Here is a 22,897-nt window from a genome sequence, read left to right as displayed (position 1 = left end):
CCATGCGAAGTGCCTTGGTGTGGGATCTTTTCTCATTCTTCCAGGTTTGCGTTAAGTCTTACATGCAAAGAAAGCAATAAAATTGGACTTTTAAAAACTACAATCATGAATACAAAGGAAAAGTGATAGCTATTCTTGGGAATGTGATTGATTAGAAACAAATCTTGGGACTTCCCTGGTGGTCCAGTGGGTAAGACTCTACGCTCCCAGTGCAGGGGGCCCGGGTTTGATCCCTGGTCGGGGAGCTAGATCCCGTGTGCGTGCCGCAACTAAGAGCCCGCATGCCACAATTAAGAAGTCCATGTTCCGCAACTAAGATTCCGCATGCCACAACTGGGGCCCGGCGGGGCCAAAATAAATAAATTGATGATAATAAATATATAAATGAAATGAATGAATGAATAAGTAAATATTAAAAAACCCAAATCTTGGCAATCAAAGAATGGATATATCTGAAATAGGTGGTATGTTTACTTAATTCTTATCTAAACAAGTAATTTGAAATGGGTTTTGCTACTAAGAGATAGTAGTTTCCACAGATTGCTATTATGTTGAGAAAAGAAAATTAAGATTTATCTTGGAAGGTAGCGCTGTGTAATGGAACTCCAGCCTATGGGTATCTGTATCTGTAAATGAGATCCAAACTCTGTATCTTAAAAGCTGTCTGACATGGGCAAGTTATTTCAACCTCTGTGAGACTCAATTTCCTCATCTTCAAAATGGGGGTAAAAATGTTGACTTAAAAATTTTTTTTTTATTGAAGTATAGTTGATTTACAATGTTGTGTTAATTTCTGTTGTACAGTGAAGTGATTCAGTTATATATATATTCTTTTTATATTCTTTTCCATTATGGTTTATCACAGGATATTGAATAGAGTTTCCTGTGATATACAGTAGGACCTTGTTGTTTATCCATTTTAAATGTCATAGTTTGCGTCTACTAACCCCAAACTCCCAGTCCATCCCTCCCTCATACCCCTCCCCATCGGTAACCATAAGTCTGAATGTTTTTTGAGAAAGTTCTCACACAGAGTCTGAGAGTTTTAAAAATAAACATTCCTTTTCACTTTGACACAATTTGAATTTGTACCACATACAGATACTCTGAGTCTTAAAAACTTGAAAATCAACCAGGAGAAAAAAACAAAAAGCAGGGCCCTTGTGGTCAGACATGCTATGTTTGAGTCTGGTTCTTTCATTTGCTGTCTTGTGACTTTGGGCAAATTATTGAACTTTTCTATGTCTGTTTAATTTTCTTTAAAAAATGAGGATTACTCCAATAAAGATGTTTAAAAAAATGAGGATTAAATGATATTGTATAAGTAAAATAATTGGCCCAAGGCTTCCTATTTCATGGTTGTTGAACTAGTTGAATAATAATAGCAGGTGACATTCATTGAATGCTTACTATGTGCTACATACTGTCCTAAGTACATTACCCGCATTTAATTATCACAACAACCTTATGAAATAGGCATTACTGCCATTATCCTGAATTTATAACTGAGGAAACTAAGATTCATAGAAGTCTAGTGGTTTCCCCACAGTCACATAGAGAATGCGTGATGGAGCCAGAATTTAAACCCAGTTGGAATAGGCTACAGAATCTGCACTCCCTTAACTGAGAGTGATTCTGCTCCCAACCTGATATCCAAATCTGGTCTATTTCTTCTGCCACTTTTCTTTCCCTTTGCTGTGGGCTCTCAGGTGGTTGTGGGTGGTGGCATTAAATATGTCCTGTGCGTCTTGTCTCATGCTTGGACTGTAATCCATGACAGAGCAACAACTGCTCAATAAGTGGAGCGGCAGTTATGCAGTAACTATTTATTCATACAACTCTCATTTTAGCTTAAATGTATTTGCTTAGTCTATTGGAAGTCTTGTACGTGTCCTGACTAGCTTGGTTTTGGTCATTGTTATTTAAGTAAGTTAGTTTTTATAAATGCGTGTTTGGCTAGGAGAATTATGATCTGTGTTGTCACTGAATGCCTTGTCTTGGACTAGGTGAGAAGATGAAGTGTTTTTTTTGGGGGGGGGGAGTTTTTTTCCTTAAGCTTGATGTATAAAATATGTGCAGCACTGTTAGTGGTAAAGTGAAGACAAAGTAGAGTTTATATTTGGCCTTTCACTGTATTGATGATTTAGAAGCTAAAGAAATGAATCCTTATTTTTTTTAAACTAAGCTGTTTATTTTAAGTAATGCATAGCTTTTAAAAAGCTATTTTAAATAGTTTAATAATTTCTTTAAACTATTTTTAATAATTTCCATTCTAATTGTTGAAATAACATTTATTGAAAAATTCAAATAATTATTAATTGCGTAATGTTAAATTTTATAGTTTTGGCTGTAAAAGCTTTAACACCTGGGAATTAATGTTATAGGATTGTTAAACAGAACTCTAGTATTCACCCTGAGTAATGTGTTTTTGACCCTCTGATTGATAAAGTAAGGCATATTTGAATTATTTTCCTATGATTAATAATGGCAACTAATAATCTTTTTTTCCTCACTAGCAGGATCTTCTCACAATTCATGATGCAAGGTTAGGTTAAGTAGAAAAGTAGAAGTTAAATTATCTTTGCCAAGATGACTTCTTGGGGAAAGTTTTTAATTGGAGAGTACCTTGATTAATAAATTCACGGAGAACACACTGCCATGTACCAGCAAGTTGGAAAATAAACAATCTTCATAAATTATGCAGCATGGTGTTGGTTTGCATTAACAGCAATGTTCTCGTTAAAGTTGGGCCAGGAAAAAACACCACTGTGTTCTGCTTCTACTTTTCACTACACACGTAAACTGTGCCAACAGCAGACAGCCAAGACCTGGGAAGGAAAGACAAACCAGGACTATGTTGGGCCCCTCAGAATTTCTAGAAACTTCTCTGTAGGGCTCTGTTGTATTAATTTTATTCACCTCTATTAGTCATCCATCTCTGTTTCTCCTGTTCACCTCACATTGGAATGGAGAGAGAATTTGACTGGCTCAGTTTGAGTCAGCTGTCTAGCCTGGGATCACTGTGGAGGAGGGGTATGTATAGGATCAAATTACACAGATATGGTCCTTTAAAGTCCTCCTCAGAGTATATCAGGACTTCAGTCCTTTATTCTTAGTGATTTAATGATTTTTCTTAAGTATAAATGAGAGGTGTTAAATCAACTATATACTTGCTTTTTAATCTTTAGGTTACAGATTACAGCTGCTAATTAAAGATGGGGGCTTGACACTTGGGGGCTATTGAGGACCCCTGATATTACACTGTATCACTAGCTCTCACTAGCTCTAAGGGTTAATCTTTTTAATCTCTTGAGGACTAAAAGGGAATACCAAGAGAGCATTCAGAAGAGACAGTCCATGGCTGCTTCCTTCTGCCATATGGCTAGCCCCTGCTGGTTGCTACAGAGGCCAAAGAGCTGATGAGGGCCTTCTCTCCTTGGCTTCTTCCAGAACTTGGAGTTCTCCCAGTTCTACCACAGAGCTGTTTGCCAGGTTCCCTTCCTTCCATTCCCTCCCTTTCCTGTGTGAATCAGTTGAATTCATTCATCACCGCCTAATGCAATTTAAGTTACCCGTCTGCCACAAGAGTCCTGTATGGAATGTTGTTCTTTTCTTGGGCACTTCAAATATTTTAGCATTTTGCTTCTTTAACTCATTTTTTCCCTTGATATTCTAGGATGTAGATGTCTATCTATCTGCCCTTTTATAGTACTAGAATTTCTGACAGTTTTGTTATTAAGGTATAACTTTTTAGCAGAAAATTTCTGTTATATAACTCATAGGAAAAGCCTTATTTATTTTTATAATGAAACTTAAATTGATTTTGAGAAGTGGCAGTTGCTTTCTTAACGACTTGCCCCCTCTATCACAGTACTTTTCCATGAGAAGATGTATTCAAAACCACCTAGCCCAGTACCTAATATGTGATGCTACTCAGATGATGTTAGCTTCCATTTCCTCTTGATTTTTTTTTAATGATGTTTCAATCATAGTTTAAAAGTAATACATGTCTGCAATACGAAAAGTGGAAAATGCAGGTAAGTATAATAAAGTCACACAATTACCCTACTGTTAACATTGTGAATTTTCCCCAACAAAATTAGGATTATATTATATTTAGTTTTTTTATATACTGTTTTCATGTAAAAGTACTTTCCCTTGTCACTAAATACCCTTTTAAAACATAATTTTGAAGAGTATACTATTCTGTTATATAAATATGCCATAATTTATTTATTAAACCCTTCCCCTATTTACATATAGCATTCATGTCATTGAACTAATAATCTCTTACTTCTTTAATAGCTTTATAGATAGAGATTTTTGAATAAACAGAGAGGAACATTTTCAGGCTTTTGAGACATCAGTCCTTATATATGTAACCAGTCTCCCATCTCAGCTGCCATACCATCCCATTCATGCTCTTTATTCTAGACCTTCTTCATCTTTCTTGGGCTCTGACACCCCACATGAGCATATCCTCCAAGTGGATGACCTCCTCGCCCTGCTGCTGTGGGCCACTCCCACATGTGGTCACCCTCGTTATCCTGCTTAGGCTGTGATTCCCCTAACCCCACAAGGTCCCCCTCTACACTCCACTTTGGCTGATACCCTGCCCTTGTCACCCCTATGTGTCAGACTCTCTGACACCCTGCTTTGGGTCCCCCATGACTCTGCCCCCTCTAATGGCTGTAGTACTGAATTGTTCGGGAGAAGCAGGGAGAAATAGAAAGGAAGCTATACGGTTTGAAGACATACTGAAGGGCCTTGCCAAGTGCATGGCATCATGCTTGGCATATTGTAGGTATTTGGTGGCAGGGTGCGTGTGTGTGTGTTTGTGTATCTAATTCTTCCCCTCCTGATCCTGGACTGTTGAGCCTTGGTGGTGAAAGAGAAAATACAAACATAACTCAGCTGACTCCCAACTGACTGCTTCTAATACCAACTCAGCTGCATTTGCTCTTCCTGGAATCCCTACTCTAAGTCACTCTAGTTGATACTGTATTCTGTCTCCCCGAGTGGTTGTTTCTTACCTTCTTTATTGTCACCCATTTCCCAAACTCCCCAGCTTCCATATCTCAGTTAATGACTTTGCCTACTATTTAAATGAGATTATTTGACATGAATATGTCTAACTACATAACGACTTCAAAATGTTTCGGTATTTTTTAGCTCTCTTTACCTTCTTTCTTGAAACTCTTTCCTTGTTTGCTATTTATTATAGATATATACTATATTGCTTTTATATACATAAATATATACAATGCTTTAATTATCATACCTATTAATATACTATACAGTCTCTCCCTATCTAATTTTTCTAAGTCTCCTTACCTGACTTTGATACTTCTCCCATCCAGTTGAATATTTATCCTTCTTAACATTTTGTTCTTATCTCATTAAGTTATTCTATTTCCCTAGATTATCAAATTGACCACATAATATCAAAACACCTAGTTTATGCTGCTGAGTTCCAAATTTTTTACCTTCCCAACTCTCTGAACTCAGACATAATTCCTAGCTGTCTTAGAACTCCAACAGCTTTCCTCAAACCTGTTTTTTTATTCCATGTCATGGTTAATGATCCCCATGAAGCTCCAGGTACTGAAGCCAGAAATGGTCATCTTCATCTCTTTACCATGTCCCCATATCCAGTAAGTTTCCTATTCTTGTACATTTTACCTCACAAATACTGCTCATTTTCAGACCAACTCTTGCTGATGTATAGTGCAATAGTCCTTACTTCATTCTGCTTTGAATTATAACTACCTGAATATTTTTTTCTTTGGATTTATAATTTCTTAGAAGCAGATTCTACCATGATCATCTCTCTTTGTTGAATTAAAGAATACTCTTCTTTTTTTCTAAACTTGAATCAGTGTTTTACTATATCATTAACTGGCTTTCCTTAGGCAATAGGAACTTGGTCATGATTCATTATTTGATTATATGTATGTGGCCTGTAAAACACTATTCTTAGGGTTAATGCAGGGAAGAGTGTGGTTTTAGATGATGCATAGCCTGACACAATCTGTGGGAAGAGATTAAATGGCCTTAGCTGATATTACTTTTAATGAATGGAATCTTTGCTAATTAACAAGATTTTAGTATCTGTAGATGAGGATGTGTTTTCAAACTTTGATTTTTTGATCCAAATGCCGGAGGCCAGCTAGATATGTAGTATTTTAAAATGGATTGAATTCCAGAAATCTGTTTTCTTCCTTTAAAAATTATATTCTCCACTCAAAAAGATCTTAATCTTTAAAATGTTTTGTTTTTAATTTGCCTTCTACTTAAGCAGCTTTGCTTTTCTGTAGTAATACTTTTGGTTATGATATGATTCTGCTAATAATTGATAGCAGAAGAAATAAATGACAGTTGAAGCAAAGAGATTGCAAAGAAACCCCTTTGCTTATAATTATTCATATTTTTTCCATGACTTACACTTCTTTCCCCAGTTAGGATACAGGTACCCCCGGCTTTTTGAAAATTTCTTTCACGCCACTTTGCTTTTACGAAAAGCCTACGTTGGTACCTGTTATTGCTACCAGAAAAAAATCTAAAGAGGATTTTTGCTTTTATGAAAAAAGGTGAAAAGTGAAAATAGCCTTCAGCGTTTGTTTTGCAGTGAGTGAACTGTTCAAGCGGCAGCATGCACCCCAAGCAGCAAGAGTGGCACCACCAAGCTCCTTCCCTAGGAACTACATGTAGCATCCCAGCTGCCATAGCTTTGAACTATGTCTTTGAGCATCTGTGATTTATCTCGATTTATTTTGTGCATCTGTTAGCAAGATGTGTCTTAAGGTAACTGATGCTTCACTTTACGCCATTTTGGCCTACGAACAGTTTCATAGGAATGCTCTACTTTCGGATAGTGGGAGAAACCGTATCTTAACTTTGAATACTTACCCATTTTAGGTCCTTCCCTTCCCCCAATAGCTAGAATTATAGGGCAGTATTTTAATTTTTGGATTAGAAGGGTTCTGTGGTTTGGCTTCTCGTATGTTTTTTAGAGTTCTAAGAAAAGGCTGATTCAGAAGAGCTAAAGATTTGGTAAAATAATTTTGTAGTTGCTATACATTCAAAAGAGTTACTAGCTCTTGCCTTCTCTTCAGACCATACCTTTTTTTTTTTTTTAAATAAATTTATTTTTATTTTTGGCTGCATTGGGTCTTTGTTGCTGCACGCAGGCTTTCTCTAGTTGTGGTGAGCGGGGGCTACTCTTTGTTGTGGTGCACGGGCTTATCATAGCGGCGGCTTCTCTTGTTGCAGAGCACGGGCTCTAGGCACGCGGGCTTCAGTAGTTGTGGCACGCAGGCTCGGTAGTTGTGGCGCACGGGCTTAGTTGCTCCACAGCATGTGGGCTCTTCCCAGACCAGGGCTTGAAGCCATGTATCCTGCATTGGCAGGCAGATTCTTAACCACTGCGCCAGCAGGGAAGCCCCAGACCATACCTTTTTGTCTGACATCATCATCATTCATAGTTTATATTGTGTAATTAAATGATTCAACTTCCTTATTTGATCCTCATCATTAAAGTTACCTGAGTGTCTGTTATAGGAATGTTTGTGTGTGTGTATGCGTGTGTAATGGAGAATCAGAAACATTGGACAATATGTTGATTAAAATGGGACATTGTGTGAAAGCAAGAGAATAGGATAGGAGAGCTATTCAAGATACGTAGTAGGTTAGAAACAAGGCTTTACATAGGAGCAGTTGTAAGGACTTAGATATTCCTAGGCATTCAATAGCCAAATTTGTTTGAGAGGCAGTAGTTAAGAGCCAAAAGACAGTGAAAACCTATTTGATATTCAAAGCGTTGAGAGCTTTACTTTGAAATTAAAAGTTTAAAAAAGTCAGCCTCAATGTACATCGACAGATGAATGGATAAAGAAGATGTGGTGTATATTTACACAATGGGATATTACTCAGCCATAAAAAAAAGAATGAAATAATGCCATTTGCAGCAACATGGATGGACCTAGAGATTATCATATTAAATTAAGTCGAAGTCAAATATCATATGATATCACTTATGTGGAATCTAAAACGATACAAATGAAATTATTTATAAAACAGAAATAGACTCACTGACATAGAAAATAAACGGTTACCAAAGGGGAAAGGGATGGGGGGATAAATTAGGAGGTTGGGATTAACATATACACACTCTGTATAAAGTAGACACACAGCAAGGACCTACTGTATAGCACAGGGAACTATATTCAATATCTTGTAATAACTTATAATAGAAAAGAATCTTAAAAATATATGTGTGTGTGTGTATAATTAATATATATGTGTGTGTATAACTGAATCACTTTTCTGTATACCTGAAACTAACACAACATTGTAAATTAACCATACTTCAATTAAAAAATGGTTATAAAAATAAATTTTAAAAAGTTTTAAAAAGTCAAAAGAATTAGTTTCTACTAATTCTGGGAAGAGATTTGTCTGAAAATTAATCAGTAATCCTAATGATTTTAAAAGGCCCTAATTGTTTCTTCAGTATGTTTTAGTAATATGAACAGAAGTACCATATAATTTCAGCATGTCCACCATGACAACATAATTTTTTGGATTATAGATATGTTTCATTGGTGATCAGTATTCTCAGATCTACTGTTTTGTTCAGTAACTTTAATTTTGTTAGTTTGCTCAACCCCTCAGTCTCTGTTTCTTATCATACTTGTAGATAGATCATTGTGAGAGTGAAAAACCATATAGTTTAGTTGTCTGGGCAAATGAGATTTTGGGTGTTGACAGCTCTGGTTTCATTAATAAACTGTAAGTTATTCTAAAAGCCTATTATATTGGTTATTAATTAAGAAAAGGACACTTATCCTTACAGCGTTGTTTTTGCTTTCTTCTTGGTACCTTCTGCCCAGATATTTCTAGCTACACTTTTGGTTCTACTTTAGTAGCACTGAATCTTTTCTCTCCCCATACTGGCACATAAAGAAATTATCTATAGCCATCCAATTCATCATTAGTGAGTATAAATGTTGTCATAAATTAATTTAAATATAGTTAACTTCATCAATTTGGAAATGAGGTAATTGAGGCCTGGAGCGGTTGAGATTTGCCAAGAAAGGAAAGAACTAACATTTACAGAGCACTGACTATATACCAGACACTATCATTTTATATTCCAGTTCTGTGAAGTATGTTCTGTTATCCCCATTTTACAGAATCTCAGAGGTCAAGAAACTTGCCCAAGACCATAAGACTGTTCAGTTCTAGGGTCTTTTCCACTTCTGTCAGCAAACATTAAGAGCTGTTCAACTAAGCCAGTGGAGAAAACAAAGGATTAAGAAACCAGCACACTAAATATAACAAAGGGTATTTTCTGATTGACAACTTTTATTTTTATAAAAAGACTCAAAGGTAAAAATTAATTATCCTGGGCTTCCCTGGTGGCACAGTGGTTGAGAATCTGCTAATGCAGGGGACACGGGTTCGAGCCCTGGTCTGGGAAGATCCCACATGCCTCAGAGCAACTAGGCCCGTGAGCCACAACTACTGAGCCTGCGCTTCTGGAGCTTGTGCTCTGTCCGCAACAAGAGAGGCCGCGACAGTGAGAGGCCCGCGCCCCGCGATGAAGAGTGGCCCCCGCTTGCCACAACTAGAGAAAGCCCTTGCACAGAAATAAAGACCCAACACAGCCATAAATAAATAAATAAATAAAATGATCCTGGGTTGTACTGGTATTAAATCACTATTAAAATGTGGGACCATCATAGGTATAAAAGTAACATTACCTTTGCTTATTAGGGTCTTACAAAGGTTGATGATGCATGTACAAAAAACAGTCACAGAAAAGATAATATATTTACTATCAATTTAGGGATAGAAAGGATCACCAAGGGGGCGGTTATCTTTTTCTTTTACTTTTTCTTTTCTTCTCTTCCTTTTCTTTCTTTCTCCTCCTTCCTTCCTCCCTCCCTCCCTTCTTTTCTTTCTTTCGAAACTGTCTCAAGAGATTCTTTAACCTTTTGCCTTGAGGGTATTCTTATGCTTTTAACAAACACACTCTTGCTGACAGAGGTAGACTCCGTTTGTCCTGGCGCATGATTGGCCTTTGATGTTTGTGGAGTGGGGACAAACTAGGAGGGGATTTGGGCTCTGTGTTACCTTTTTAAACTCAGTTTGGTGTTTGTGAGAATTAATAGCCTGCTTTTCATAGTTTCTGAAATGAGATTCCAAAAAATGATACAGAGCATGGAAATAGTAGGACAAATTAGGGCTTTAACATATAGTATTATGGCATGTCTATTCATTAGTTAAAGAACTAAGTGTTTAAAATATGCGTGCAAATCTAGGCCTCCATTTTCCCTGCTTATATTTATTCGTGAACTCTAAATCTCTTATCTAAGCCCTTAATCTAATTAACTATTGGTAACTGCCTTTTTGAAGTGACACCTTCTCTTTAGTCTCTTGACATCTGAACCACTGCTCTTCTGAATGTGATGACCTAAGTAGTAATCAGATCACCCAAGAGTAGCTTTTTAAATTGTTTTTCAAAGATACTTCTTTTCTAGGACCATAAGTGATACATGTTTTGCACTTCACCATCTAATTACCTGGGTTTTAAAGTTTGTATTCTTGATACCTTCATTTTTGTTACAAGTTTTTTTTCCTTAGAAGTCAGAGCTGACTCCAGCAGACACCTAGACAAAGACAATCTTTTTCTCTACCTACCAGTTCTCTCCTTCTCTCATCCCTCTCTATCTCTCCATCCCTGACTGCCCCTCCCTCGTTCCCCTCTCCTTGTCCTGCCCCTCTTTTTCCCCTTCCCCATTTTGTTTGTCTCAGTATATAGAAAGATAAAAAATAAGAATGATGATAGGTAGAGGTAGATAATTCCTTGTAAAGTTAATATTCATTGACAGAAACATATTAATTTCTTAGATAACTAATTCAAATTACTTTGTAGTTCATCAGACCTGGGTTAGAATCCTGCTTTATAAAAATAGTATTTATCCATTGTAGGGAGAAAAAGTGATATAGGATCAGTGAATATAAAGCAGAAAGTAAAAGAGCTGTCCTCACTATTAATGGCTTTCATGTATCCTTCTAAAGTGTCTGCTATATATATTTACATACATACTTACTGTAGCATATTAGCTACATCCACTTGCCTTTTGTAAGTAGGTCTTCAGTAGGTCAGAAGGCATCTATTTAGTTCAGTTTTAATCCAATTGATATTACTAACTTATAGTATCTCAATTTCTTTTCTCATTTGTTTCTTAAAAAAATTTTTTTTTTTTTTACCACTTTCCGGACACTGGTCCCTCAGATATTTTCTGTTTGTATTTTTTTTTAAACCAATTTTAACATTTGCTTCTTATGGGTTCGATCTTAGAAGTGGAAGTAATTGAAGTGTTATGTTCAGAGTAATTAGGAATTAAAGCCTGTGAAAAGAAAATTTAGAATTATCCTTGCTGTCATTATGGGGAGTAGTGTAAGTGATCCATATAGGATTGACAGACCTGTTGTTGAAGATACAGCATGAATCTGTAGAGGGCAGTGTTTGGTCTTCTGGGACCAGGTGAGAAAAGCTGACTGTAGATCAGCTCTGGTTGGGTAAGAGTACGCCTGAGTCTTAAGGCGTTCAGGGCATCTGTGGGAGTAATAACCGGAGCATTGATAAACTTTGCTTACCATAACCAGGCACCAGAAAATGAACTTTACTTTCTTAACATGTACAAAACAGTTCGCTGCACATCAAATGTAAATCAGGATTTCAGAGTCCTCTCTTATAATACAATAGAAACAATGTTTTTTTTTTCCCTCCTTGAAACACATTGTCACGTGAAGAATATGGTTGAAAATTCATAGAACTTCTCATACATTAATTACCTAGGTATTTCTATCTACCAACAAAACATTGTTTGCATATATATCCTTTTGTTCCCATAGAATGTTAGGCACTTTTCTAAACACCCAAACAGTGGAGGCATTTTGTGGGTCAGGAGAGAGCAGTTAGGAGGTAGCTGAAATTTGCAAGTGGCCAAAATATTACATAATATTTTTTCCCAATTAAAGAACATATTATCTGTTTAAAATTCCTGTTCTGTTAGACAAATGTTACTACTGAGCTTCCTTTAATCTTTTGCATGACGTTAAAAAAATAATGTAGTTATTTTCTTCCTGATTTTTCACAGAGAACTATATTTGAAATTGGCCTTGTTATTTAATTTTTTTGTAGAAGAAATACAAAAAAGAAACAGCTATCAAGTTTAGGTGATTTAGTCAAGTCTGCCAATTATGTGTGTGTCCGAAGTAGTATAGAACCTTTGGAAAACTTGTCAAGTTGTTTGTTTTTGAATTTTTTTTTTTAACACAGCCTGCAAATTATTCTTGATCCATGACCCTAAGTCTTGGGAAGATGGTTCTTCTCCTCTTCAGTCTGTTTCACTTCTTTTCTTGCTCAGTTATGATTGACCATAAGATTATGTTTCTTTCAAGGGAAAAGCTTGACCCCAGCTGCAGATGTTCTGATCTTCTATCTTGCCAGATTTCAGAGTGGAAGAAAGTGAGGCTTTAGGTCAGAAAGGAGCCTTCCCTTCTGAATTCCTTCCCTCTCCCTTCTAGTATCCTGCCACCACTTCTGATTTCATGATGCCTCTGAGGTACTACACACATATCCCAAGAAGCAATTTTCAGAGACAATTCAGTCTGAATTCATATGTGAGGGTATTTTGTTAATGGCATATACATCAGTAAGCAGAACCCTGAACATCTCCCGAAGCACCTGTGTTTAGCTTTAAAGGCACCCTCACAGTTTTCTTCGGTAAAGAAGTCAATTTGCGTATGTAACTAAAGGGTCCATTCTGGTAGCATTTTAAAAACAAAAAAAGTCTGCTGCAAAGGAGAACTGATGTTTCCACTTTTTGAGACATTTAATTGCTTGTAATTGAAAATGACACTTATCTGGTTAAAAAAAAATTGAGATCCCACAAGGTATTCTATTATAGTAAAAGTTGTCCTTCCTCTCACACATCAAATCTTTGAAGGAAAGTTGATTAGCCAGTAAAACAAGCCATCATTTTCCTTTTTATATCCTTTTTATAGGAATATTCCCCATCACCATTCTGCTGTTTGCAAGAACCTCAGTCTTTAAAAAACTTTTCCACTTTTAGTCACTGCTTCACTGCAAGGTTTATTAGACTTTCTTTACCTTTTTAAAAACCTGGAGCTATTCAGTACCATGCTGTGGTTGTACTGGCATGCTTTTCTGACTTGGTCTATTGCACATGCATTATTTTATTTTCCCTGACTTTAGGACTGTGGGATATATATTTCCATGTCCATATTCTTGAGTCATCTTGAAAGAAAAACACAGTTCTTGGACTTACCTGGCGGCCCAGTGGTTAAGACTCCACGCTTCCATTGCAGGGGGCACAGGTTCCATCCCTGGTTGGGGAACTAGGATCCCTCATGCTGTACAGCGTGACCAATAAATAAATTAATTAATTAAAAAAAAACCCACAGTTCTTTTAAAAGAGAACCTAGTGCAATTGTTTTGTATATGAAAACAAAATACTGCCAAAATAATTATTAAACATATTGGTACCTATTCTTTATTAGTTTTGATTATTGTTTCACTGAAGAGTATGTGCAGTGCATTGAAATAGTTACACATTTAAAAAATAACTTTTGATTGAATCAAGCCCAGTCATTCTGAATTATCAAGTTAGAGCAGAATTACTCCTGTGGAATCTGTGTTCCCATACTTCTTTTCTGATTTGAAGGAAGATGATTGAGGGGCAATTAGTCACCGCAGGTCAGCTCTGCCATTAGGTCTAACCATTTGGTTATTGCTTACCTAGGACTTATTAATCGTGCTTTATAGAGACTGATGGCAGCTTTGATTAAGTATAAGTCAGTTGTTCAGTCTATGTGGCTTGGTCTAGGTGTTATAAGATTTTAATTTGCAGGCTATTATTATATCATAAAGTGATTTTTGAAATAAGAAAGGAGTCACAGGAATGTGATGAAAAAGAACAGTATTTAAAGGACCAGAGAAATTAGAATGAATAAGGTAATGTGTAGGAGAGATAATAGAAATGACGGGCTGTTGTGGAACATCCCCAGATCCACACTGGGTGTCTGGGTGTTGCTCTCTCTCTGCTAGAAAATGTACAAACACATCTACATCCTTAAAAAGTCTTTATAACAAGTCACACCTTTAAAAAATGATTTAATAAATCATTTTTTAGCTCCTTTATATCTATCTATAAACCCTTCTCATGTTCTCAATTTCTCATTTCTTGAAACGAGATTTTAAAAATAACATGTAGCTAAGAGGACTTTTGGGTAGAAAGGTTTTGTGAGTCAGAAAATATTTTTCTGAACTTACTCATATCTTTGCCTATCTCTGGTCTCTGTCTCCAGTCTCTAAATTGTAATTATCTGAAGTAATTTTAATGTCTCAGGATTCTAATTTTCAATTAATGCTACTAATGAAGACTCTCAGCTTAAACTATAGGCTGTTGACCCATTTCAGTATCCTATTGGATATAGGAAATTAAGTGGAAACTGGAGACAATAGGAGGTAACAGAGAAGAACTTGGTTAGGAACAGTAAGAATGGTTTGTTCATCCTGCCCAGGTGAAGGTATAGTTCAGAGACCTTCCCAGCATCTAAGAGTAATAGGCACAGAAGGTACAAGGAATTCTACTTCTTGATGCTTTCCCTGTGTCTTCAATTGCTTTCCTGACTATATTTTTCAATTTAAACCTTAATCTAATTGGTAATTGTGGTCTCCCTGCTTATGAATTTTTACTTCTGTAGAATATTGATATTTTTTTCTTTAAAAATAACTCCATAAAGAATTAATCACTTGGGAGTTTTTTCTTGAATGTACCAGGGCTGTAGCAATTATGTTTATTCAAAATAAAAATTCCCTAGGGTCACTGCCCTAGGCTTTTAAACTTTAGTAGTGTATCAGAATAATCTAGAGTGTTTTTTACAAACATTGTTGAGTATCACATCCCTATTTCTGATTGAGTAATTCTGGGCCGAAACCAGAGAGTTGCCATTTCTATCAAGTTTCGAGACGATGCTAAAACTGCTGGTCCTGCAAGCATACTTTGAGAACCACTGCCATACAGTATTGATCACAGAAGTCTGAGACAGAGCTGGATCTAATCTGCGCTGAATAAACATTAAGTTGCTTGTAATTCAACAGAGTTATACCTGTTGGATGGGTTCCAACAATGATCATTTAATGTAGTATTATTTTTAATTTATTTTCATAGATTGGAGCATATGATCAACAAATATGGGAAAAATCTGTTGAACAAAGAGAAATCAAGGTAACAAGTTTATTTCATTTTGTATATTCTATAAATTGATTATTAACCACAGTTTATTTAATATCTTTCTGTCGACCTTTTAAGGTACAAATTAATATTATGCTATCCAAACTTTTAAATAAAGAGGTAAACTCTTTTATGAGGGCATATTCATGTGTCTTTTCCTCTGATGATTTTTCTCTTTTTGCTCTTTAGCATCTTTCTGTTCTTTTAAAATTTAATTTCTAATGATTATTTTTTGTCAGCTCTTTTCCCCTTTCACTTGTCACCTTATACTTCTAGTTTGCTTTTCCTCCCTTTTGATGCTGTCATTGCTCTGTACAGTTTATTAAACTGGTAAGTGTTTCAGGATTTTTCCCACCTGAGTGATCCTGTGCAAACGCTGCTCTGTTTAATTGAGATCTGCTTTTTGGTGCTACTAACAGAATGACTTGGACGCAAATAGAGTCGCTGAAAAGTTGGTCATTTTTTGAAAGAATTTAAGAAAGTAAAGCATTAATTGAAATGTTTTCGTAGTTCATAGTTTCTTCTTGGACATGTAATCATTTAACGCTGGTAAGACATTCTCATAGGCTACCTTGCTAACATGGAAACTATTTTTTAACTAAATTTGTTCTGTTTCTCAGCAATCACACCTTTTCAATAATAAGATTTATATTTTTCATTTGCATAGATGATACTAATCAGTGTGTTCCTGCACGAGCTAAACTTAATATTGGCCCAGAGAATGTTGCTTTAGTTGCTTGACAGTTTATAGTTTGTGCAGAAAGGTTTATATTAGATTGAAAACCAATGTCTATAGTTACTTAAAAATTTCAGTGTTTAGACAACTTAATCATCTATAATGAAAAGGAAGATTCTTTGCCATTTGTTAATTTTAATCTTTGAACTATTTTCATGAAGAATTAATACAGTTAACAAAGTTGCAGTGAGTACCTACTATGTCTTAAATATAGGATTAAATCATGGGGACAGAAAGATAAAATAGATTATAATTTTGTAGATAAGATACATAATTACAAATGAGATCAGTTCAATTAAGAGAGGGATGTGTAGTTCTCTCTTGGGATGCAACGTGGGGAAGCAACCCTGGGGAAGTTAGGAAGGATTTCACAGAGGAAGTGACTCATGAGCTGAGTTTGACAGACATTAGAGAGAATGAGGAAAACATTCCAGACAGAATGTTTTACACACACACACACACACACACACACACACGAAGGATTTCACAGAGGAAGTGACTCATGAGCTGAGTTTGACAGACATTAGAGAGAATGAGGAAAACATTTCCAGACAGAATGAAGAGCATATGAAAATATACATGAAGGAAGGAAGGAGCATGACTGACTCAGAATCCTCAAGGAACTTGATGGCTAATAGGTTGGGTGGAGGAGGGCTATTAGAGTGATTAGGAGTAAAACATGAAAGGAAATGGAAGTCAGATCTTGAAGGGGCTTAACTGCTTTACTCAAGAGTCTAGGCATAATCTGGAAAACAATGGGAGAGACATTGAAGGACTTTAAGCAGAAAAAGTTACCTGATTAAATTTCTATTTTAACAACTTCACTAAGCAGCACTAAGTATGGTGGGAAATATTAGAAGAGGAGCAGATACAGAATTCTGTTTTAGAAATATCCAGGTGATACTTGGGAGAGAGACTGGGGAGTCCTCAATATGTAATGTGTGTGTGTGTGTGTGTGTGTGTAAAACATTCTGTCTGGAATGTTTTCCTCATTCTCTCTAATGTCTGTCAAACTCAGCTCATGAGTCACTTCCTCTGTGAAATCCTTCCTAACCTCCCCAGGGCTGCTTCCCCACTTTGCATCCCAAAGGAGAACTATACATCCCTCTCTTAATTGAATTTATCTCATTTGTAATTATGTATTTCATCTACCCATATATATATATGGGTGTTTTATGTATTATACACATTATACAGATACAGCTATAGGAGTGAGTGGATTTACATTGAATGATGAGAGAAAAAGGCTGAGAACAGAACACTGGGAAACAACATTTAATGGATAGGTTAAAAAAAAGAGATGTAAGTGAAGGAGGAAAGAGAAGTGAGAGATCCATGAGACAACGGTCTGAGACTATCAGGAAGAGCTGGAATAGTTAAACAAATAAAGGGCAGCAGAGAGGTCTAGTAAGATGTGTTGAAATCTTTTACTTTCTTTGACAGTCTTTAACTTGTTGGACAGGGAATGTTAAGTACCTTGAAGAGATTGTGTTACCAGTTGGCACATTTGGATGTTTTTTTGAAATTTAACCCCCTCCCCAAAATATAAATATAAATAAATATATATATATATAATATATATATATATATACTTTGTAATAGTACTTTGTAATAGTAATTGAAGAACTAAAAACAGTATTAAAACTTACTTTTGTTATTTTGAATTAAAAAGGTTAATTTGTTGACAAGAGTAACATTTTTGTTAAATATTCTAGTGGAAGCAAATTATTTATAGTGTAAAATAATGTTGTATTTATTCTAAGGAAGGTAGAGAAGTGTGTAACTGTGGTGTATTAATGTTAATATTTGATTTAAAAGAACAAAAACACTGTACCTGTTGCTTAGAGAACGCTAACAAACGTATTGAGTTTGTCCTTTTAGGTAATCGATTCTTTTATTGTCTGTCAAAGCAGTGAGCAACAACTAAAGACGTCAAAGAAAGCCATGAAAATATATTTCTTGGACTTTTTTTTATATTAAAGACCCTAGTTGATATTGCTAAAGTGTAAAGTCTTTTCTGAGTTGCAAGTGATTTTTTCTTAAATGTTTCAGAAATTGTAACTGAAAACTGTAGTTTTCTGATAACCTTGACCCAAATTTAAAAGTCAATGTGGACTTTCCCCGTGTTTTAGTACTTACTAGAGTTGTAAAGCTTCAACAAAACAAACTATGTCATTTAAAGTCATTGTAAAGGAAAAAAGGGATAGGGGAAACTAAACAGGATTTCCGGAAAGTGAAACTGATGGTTATGTCCTTTGATAGAGTCTACGTATTATAATAGTTCCATGCATGTGAAGTCTGGATCGTTGACCAGAAGTACTTTCTAAACTTAAACAGAACTTGTAAGCTTTTTGGCTCAACATTATCTGTGTGCTTAGATATTTTTAAAAATTCAAAACTTCATACTGTTTGTGTCATTGCCCTTTAGGAATGTACTATAGGAGTGTAAGTGTATATTCAATGAAGAATATATTATTTGGATTCTTGGAGATTAATTGTATTCATAGTACTTGATAATTTCTACTTTCTAGTTAAACAAGTAGTTTAAAAAATCTTTTTCTGAAACTAAGTTTTCCTTTTTTGTTTGTTCACTCACTTAAATTTCTTGAAGGTTCATAATTATATTTAGTACTGAAAGCTATGCTGTTTTGTGTGAACATAGTTTAAACCAATTTAAAAATTGTCCAACTTAAAATATCTACTTAATTAAGATCACCTTTTATGAAGGCTGACACCTTGGTCCTAATATCTTTTATTTTTGTGAATAAAGTCACTAATGTTAGAAGATTTGTCAGTGAAATTTTTCTTTATCTTTCTTTAAACCTTTTACATATTCTGATAGGCTACGTTGAGGGGGAAGTTTTGTCGAAGTTGGCAATTATGCTATGACTTTACAGTGTAGCTCAAAATAAATGTTTTAATAAAATATAAAATAGAAAATGAACCACATATTAAAAAGGTCAAGTAGAATGAGCATGTTGAAAAACAACATAATTTCATAAATCAAAACAATTTACTGTTCCTTTTATAAGGGCTTTAAGTTTTTAAAACAATCTTGATGAAAATTTTAGGTATACAGCAGTAAATTAAGCTTCAGATTTGTTATAATATATTTGTTATTTGTTATAATTTGTTTATAACAAATTATTATTCTAATATATATATAAATATATTATTTGTTATTTTCAAAGTGCTAGAAAAATAATATATAAAAGACAGAAGTAAATTAAAATGTTACTGTTTTCAAATTTGTTGGCACTAATAAAGGTAAAATATCATAACAAACTTGATGCCAAATTTGAATAGTGCTTGATTAATGAATTTTTGTTTAAATATATGTATTATTAGTATTGCCTTTCCAATTTGCAAAATATTGGGAATGATTTATAGTCTGTCAACCACTCTGTCATGACATTAAAATGGGAAATGAAGTACAGATAGAGTTGTTTCTTATTATTGCAGTAGTTATGTTCTTTCAAGTCGCCATGAACACTGAATTAGTGAATATTGACTGTTGCTCTTAGGAGAAATACAGAGTTAAGTTCCTGAGAGTCCCTAGTCACAACACTTTCGTCATCTGATTAATACATAACCTTGTTTTATGACACCTTATTTAATATATGTTGTTGATCCATTAACATTGAACTCATGGCCAACAGCTCATGCCTGAACAGAGCTTACCTAACACATTTTCTCAGTGAGGCACGTCACAGCCTTCTTGTACGTGGGAACACTTGACTGCATGTCAACACTGTCTAGGGGACCATTTTAAACCACAAAATTACCGACAAAACACAAAAAATGCAAAAGATTTGACGTTAAATAGACTGTGAAAAGGAACTGAAACAAGAGAGCTGAAACAAGAAGGCAGAGTTTGCCTTGTTTGACCTCAGCTGGAAATGTGAACATTGAGTGACTCAAATTTTTTGCCACTCTCACTCTATGCATATCTACAAATGACTGCAAAATCACAGCAAGTATTAATTTTAGGGACCAATAAATTTTAGTGAATAGGTGAATTTTCAAATATGGAATCTATGAATATGAGGATTGACTGTATATAAGATTATCATGGCTATGTCTTCAACCCTCATCCTTCTTTCTCTTTTGTTTTTGTATCTGTGGGTAGTTTGCAACTTCACATGGACAGACTATTTGAAGGAGTTCAGAGGTTAATTGCATCTTGATTTCAGGGTACATTTTTGGTTTAAACATCTCAGTTAATTCTGAGCTCAAATGCTGTCTTATTCTTTGTTTTAGATAAAAGCAGTACTTGGTCAAATGTTTAGTTTAAGGGGTCATTGTTAGTTGGATTAGGACTAAACAAAGGATTTACTGCCCGGTTACTTGGTTGATTGAATGAAAAATAAGCAAATCATTGAAACACTGTGTCATCACTCAGCACTTGGATTCCAAGGAGTTTAGCCTAAGCTCTTCCAATTTTTAACATCCTAGTCTTAAGTTATAAAGTGTAATTTATTTTTTGATAGTTTTTTCATTGATTTTGATCTCTACCCCTACTCTAACTCTGTACACTGATGGCAGAAACTTAATCTTAGTGTTCAGTAATTCCAAGTTGAAACTAATTCAATTCATGATTTCTGCCTTCTCCCTCCTCCTCCTACTGGGCATGGCATCTAAGTTATGAGGTGATAGGTTTGCATTGTGGTCTGGTTAGTGGTTGGCATGTGAAGATAGAGGCAACCATGAGATGTGCATCGTCCTCTCTGGGTCTCACCCCTACATGCTGGCATCTGCTAAGAAGTCTGCATCCCTGTCTGTTCTCAGCTCTGTGATCCACTGCTTTCTGCAGGAATGCCCCCAGCATCACACCTTAAGGGCCCTTCAGGGCCACTGCTCTCCTAGCCAGCTTCAACACTTTCCTGTGCAAAACTGGGACCACCACAGTCTCCTGGACCATCTCAGGCTGTAATCCAAATTGATTGGTAGCAATAATCTTTGTTTTAGAATTATGCTTTTAGTAATAAATAGGCCTGACATGTTGCATATGTGCCTAAATTTATCCTTTGGGAAGGTAATAAAATTTATTACAATACTACAGTTGTGTTCCATTTGTAACAAATATATAACATGTTAGTTTTTGTCCATTATATTACTTAAAGTTTTCCTTCTTAATTGAAATTTTTAAGCGTTGATTCTGCGTTTTTAAAATATATGTATATATAATGAATTTCAATAGTACTTTTTTATTGAGTTATAATTGACATATTAGTTTCAGGTGTAAACCATAATAATTCGATATTTTATTTATTGAGACATGATCCCCACAGTACGTCTAGTTTAAATAATTGTCCCATACATAGTTACAATTTATTTTTCCTTATGATGAGGACTTTAAAGATCTACTCTCTTATCAGTACCACTTTTAATATATTACAGGGGTTAAGGAATAAACCAAAGAAAACAGCACATGTGAAACCAGATCTCATAGATGTCGATCTTGTAAGAGGTGAGCCTTGAATAAACAAATGTTTGGTGAAGTTAGAAATTGACCTTGAAGAAACAGAATTCAAAATGGGTTAGATATATATGTTTGTAGAAATAAAAGCAATGTGAATCTAAATGAAGTCAGAAATAGTATATAAAAAAAGAGAGGATGGAAGCATTTAAATACCACTGACTAGTCGTTTCTCCCACTAAGAATCATTCCAAGAACTAATAAGTGTAAAAGAAAAGCAGCTCGTATTTGCCTATAAGGCTTGTTACAAAAATTAAAGTGGTATTTTTAATTCCTAACTGGAACTGACATTTGAACATTGTCTTATATTTATAAAATATGTGGGAGAAATTTTGCTGTTATTCAGTTAAAAATAGTTTTTTTTCAAAGTACCTGAGTTAATATGATAACATGAATAATGTTTTTAAAAGTGTCTCCTACCCAAAATTGGACATTTCCTACTCATAGTACAAAATAAAATTTCATGTTTTATTGTTCTTCAAATGTTGAAATTTTTTCTTTAAGGAAATTAAAGAGTAATAAATGTTCTCTGTCATTTTGTTACTTTTCTCAGGGTCTGCATTTGCTAAGGCAAAACCTGAAAGTCCATGGACTTCTCTGACTAGAAAGGGAATTGTTCGCGTTGTATTTTTTCCCTTTTTCTTCCGGTGGTGGTTACAAGTAACATCAAAAGTCATCTTTTTCTGGCTTCTAGTCCTTTATCTTCTTCAAGGTATAATTGATAGAAATGCATTGCTTTTAACTTTCAGCATATTTTGTTCTTAGGATTACTAAGGCTTTCTAATTTCTAACATATGCTAACTACTACGGAGTATGAAAGTAAACATTTATTGTGATATTTCATTTAATAAGACACAACTAGTTTGGTATTAAAAATGTTGGAGAAAACAAAGCAGTTATTTTCCAAAATAATTTTATGAAAATTTGAATCTGGCTGGCTAAAGAAAAATAACAAATTGAGAACATTTTTAAAAATTACAGTCTCTTCCAAATGCAGCCCGACATATACATACACACCAGTCTTTTTTTTTTTTTTAAATCTTTATTGGAGTATAATTGCTTTACAATGGTGTGTTAGTTTCTGCCTTATAACAAAGTGAATCAGCTATACATATATTCCCATATCTCCTCCCTCTTGTGTCGCCTTCCCTCCCACCCTCCTTATCCCACCCCTCTAGGTGGTCACAGAGCACCGAGCTGATCTCCCTGTGCTATGCGGCTGCTTCCCACTAGCTATCTATTTTACATTTGGTAGTGTATATATGTCCCTGCCACTCTCTCACTTCGTCCCAGCTTATCCTTCCCCCTCCCCGTATCCTCAAGTCCATTCTCTAGTAGGTCTGTATCTTT

General features: G+C 35.2%; 1 protein-coding gene across 5 annotated transcripts in view; it reads left to right on the top strand.

The window, feature by feature from the left end:
• Positions 1 to 22,897, top strand: part of PHTF2 (putative homeodomain transcription factor 2) — a 154,067-nt gene that overhangs the window by 56,885 nt on the left and 74,285 nt on the right. For all 5 annotated transcript variants that reach the window (XM_055085057.1, XM_028490146.2, XM_055085058.1 and 2 more), the window contains exons 3-5: positions 15,270 to 15,326; positions 21,469 to 21,538; positions 22,101 to 22,259. In XM_055085057.1, the coding sequence (XP_054941032.1) occupies positions 15,270 to 15,326; positions 21,469 to 21,538; positions 22,101 to 22,259 (286 nt within the window). The remainder of the gene's footprint in view (positions 1 to 15,269; positions 15,327 to 21,468; positions 21,539 to 22,100; positions 22,260 to 22,897) is intronic.

This window comes from Physeter macrocephalus, chromosome 5 (genome assembly GCF_002837175.3).
Source record: "Physeter macrocephalus isolate SW-GA chromosome 5, ASM283717v5, whole genome shotgun sequence".
NCBI lineage: Eukaryota > Metazoa > Chordata > Mammalia > Artiodactyla > Physeteridae > Physeter > Physeter macrocephalus.
The sequence above is the reverse complement of the archived record's forward strand: the minus strand, read 5'-3'. Positions and strand labels throughout refer to the sequence as shown.